The sequence below is a fragment of the Histoplasma capsulatum genome, genomic scaffold, assembly GCF_000149585.1.
Source record: "Histoplasma capsulatum NAm1 scaffold_1 genomic scaffold, whole genome shotgun sequence".
Lineage (NCBI taxonomy): Eukaryota > Fungi > Ascomycota > Eurotiomycetes > Onygenales > Ajellomycetaceae > Histoplasma > Histoplasma mississippiense.
In genome coordinates this window covers 3,927,211-3,930,229 of record NW_001813982.1, presented here as the reverse complement: position 1 = coordinate 3,930,229, position 3,019 = coordinate 3,927,211, and the positions used below count along the sequence as shown (strand labels likewise).

Below are 3,019 nucleotides of genomic sequence, written 5' to 3'. Positions count from 1 at the left end.
CCCTCTGCGCTCTCCGCCCGCAGCGTCGAACTCTCCTCTTCTTTTACATCTCCTCCTTGTCTGTTCTCTCTCTCTCTCTCTCTCTCTCTCTCTCTCTCTCTCGCCTCCTTTCTTCTTCTCCTCCGCCCCTCTTTTTGTCTTCTGCTCGTATCTTCGTCGACATCTTCCTTCGTCTTCTTCTTCTTCTGCTTCTTCTTCGTCGTACATCTTCGTCTTCACCGCCCATCCTCCTCTCCCGTCTCCTTCGCCCTCTGCGTGGCCCGTATCTCAGATTCTCTTTTCTTTCGCACTTCTTCCTTGTCGCCGTCTCTTTTCGTCCTTGGCTCTCTATCCAGCTCTGTGTCTCACCTGGAAACAAAAAAAAAAAAGCTTTCCCTTTGCTGTCGTCTCTTTGGCAAACCCCCCTTTTTTCGGCCCCAATACCAACAGCATCAACACCAGCAACAGCATCCTGTTCCGTTCCAAAACAAACCAAAACAGAGACACTTTGTGAAAGGAAGAAATTAAGGAAGAAGATACATCGGGCTTGAATCAGTGGATGAAGACTTGGGTCTAGGTTTTTCTGTCGTCGATTTAAATTAATATCTCCGTTTTTTGCCCTCGCCGTTTTTGCCTTTTTCTGTTAGATCGCGTCGCCCTGCTGGTTGGATCTTGAAATCCTGATTTTAACGACCGCGTTTTCGGCCCGCTCCTTTCATCGTCGTCGTTATAGTTGTCATACCATATCTCAATCCTTGTCTCGACTCTCCTTACGCTTGAATTCGTTCGTCCTCCGATCCTCTTCGTCGTGGTTTCAACAAAAGAACAGCTATAAAAAGTCCAATCTCGCCTTTTTTATATTTTGATTGCCGCTTTTTATTTATTTCGTCGTACAGAAAATACCCTCAAAAAAATTCCTTCCGTTCAGCTTGCTCTCCGGTCGCTCTTTGTTGGGATTGCAGTGCAAATCTCTCCATCGTCGGAACTCGCAACAGACACCCAAAACCCGCACGCTCAAACGGCGTTCAAGAACTCCACTTGGACATCTCACTATTCTCGCTAATTCCCACTGCTCTTACCCCAAAATTATCGTTATTACTCTTATTATTACTATTCTCCTATTTTATTCGTCACGCCTCGCGCCTTGCAGTCACTCTCTCCTTTAACTGGCCCGTTCGCCAAACGACGAAACTATATTCACTTGTATATCCATTTTAATCGCCTGCAGGTTCGCTTCTTCTATAGCTGAACTTGGCTTCTTCCGGTATGTATAACCTGATTTCAGCATCCATATATGGTATTCCCCCTCGTTTGAATCTGATGCTAACTCGAACCTTGCTGCCCTAGAAGAGTGTGATTTATTTTATTTCTGTTTAAACTCAACCCGTCGACCGTTTCTATCGAAACACTCTACTTTGGGGATACCTTTTCTAATAGCGTTTCCTGAACGAATACTTCTTAATTTCTTAATTTCTTCGAATCTCCAACCCATCCTTCCGTGGATAAGCCTCGAACGCGCCCTAAAAACGCATATTTTGCGTGAATTTGATCCATTTTCAAACCCTTTTTTTGTGGATACCCACCAACTGACCATTTCTGCAACATCTCGTTGGCTCGCAAGCTAGGCAGTTTTCTTGTGCAGACAAGCCCGGGCACAACAGTTTTTTTTTTTTTTTTTTTTTTTTTTTCCTACTACATATAATTCCCCTTCTCTCGCCTCTACGAATATACGTCCCTACATAAATCCATTTCCAATTTTATTTCCCTTTACTCCCACGACCTTTGAGCATGGACGCTGGCGGTCTAGCTCAGATGACTTACAATAACATGTCTTTCAATGGCGGTTCCCTTGGCGTTCCGGGTTCTGGTTTCGCGTCTCGTGGGAAGGGTTCTCACATCAAACGTCTCAGTGTCCCTCACCCGTCAAATATTGGGTCCATTAATGAATCTACGTCCTCCCCTTCAGTTACCACGCCACGCACTAGTCGTTCCCATCTCCTGGCTGGACTGAGAACTGCTCCAAAGCATTCTCCGGCACCCGCCACTGCTCCCTTGTCCCATCAGCAGCCCCATCCATCGTTGGATCATTCCAGATATGGTGCTCAGCCAAATTCCTATGTCCAGCGCGTCCCGATGACATCAACTGGAGCATTGTTTCCCAATCACGCTAATTCATTCGGCTCCCAGTCGAACAGTAGACATCAAATGTACTCCTTGCCAGAACACGTACTTCCGCCTCCCACAATTGATCTCCCAATTGACGAGAATGGAGAACCTATTGACGAAAAGTTGTATGCAGAATTGGTTTCGACAAACCTTTTCCTTGCTGCCCAACAACAACGTCTGCAGGAACAGCTAGCCTCAGTCACAGCTGCCGCGCAGCAATTCCAAGGGTTGAACCTTGGTTTTTCGATGGCCTCTCAGCAGCAAGTGATGTCACCAACCACCCCGGGAGTGGGTTATTACCAGCAGCAAGCACAACTGGGCATACAACCAGTTGTGCAGCCGGTGCCTGGACACCCTGGCCTGTTCTCTGTCTACAATCCCATGACTGGCCAGCAGAACTTTGTCATGGACAACAGCCTGCCACAACAGCAGCAGCAGCATGAGGATCCTTCCTCAACGATCTACCATGAGCAGTTCCAGTCTCCTGTGGCGGAAACTCCAACTTTCCATGCTGAAGTCTCCCCTCCCCCGGAGTCAAGTCAATCGCCTGTCCATTACAAACCATCTCCCTCACCACCGAGAGCTGCCCCATCCCCTCCACAAGAAGTCACCCCACTTCCTCCACCGTCTGCCAACGCCTTTCGTCGTAATCATAAGAAGACACCCTCTTTTGTTTCCGCTCTAAAGATCAACAGCGATACAAATAAAACTGCTCCCAACAACCGCCTCATTGCCCACTCCTCTGACAGGCACCTTTGGCCCTGGCCAAGCCCGTGCCGGCGAACACCCATCCGCCAACCCCGTGGACCTGTTTCACTCGAGGACTTATCGAAAAACAAACTTCGAAGCACGGAGGGGAGTAAGAACTTTGTCA

At 47.9% G+C, this 3,019-nt stretch overlaps 1 protein-coding gene across 1 annotated transcript; it reads left to right on the top strand.

Moving 5' to 3' along the window:
- Window positions 1-1,767: 1,767 nt before the first annotated feature.
- Window positions 1,768-2,588, top strand: HCAG_01117 (predicted protein; the record flags this gene model as incomplete). The annotated part of the gene is made up of 2 exons (XM_001544021.1): window positions 1,768-2,433; window positions 2,562-2,588. 2 exons carry the CDS (start codon window positions 1,768-1,770, stop codon window positions 2,586-2,588), a joined length of 693 nt encoding a protein of 230 aa, XP_001544071.1.
- Between the last annotated feature and the right edge of the window lie 431 nt (window positions 2,589-3,019).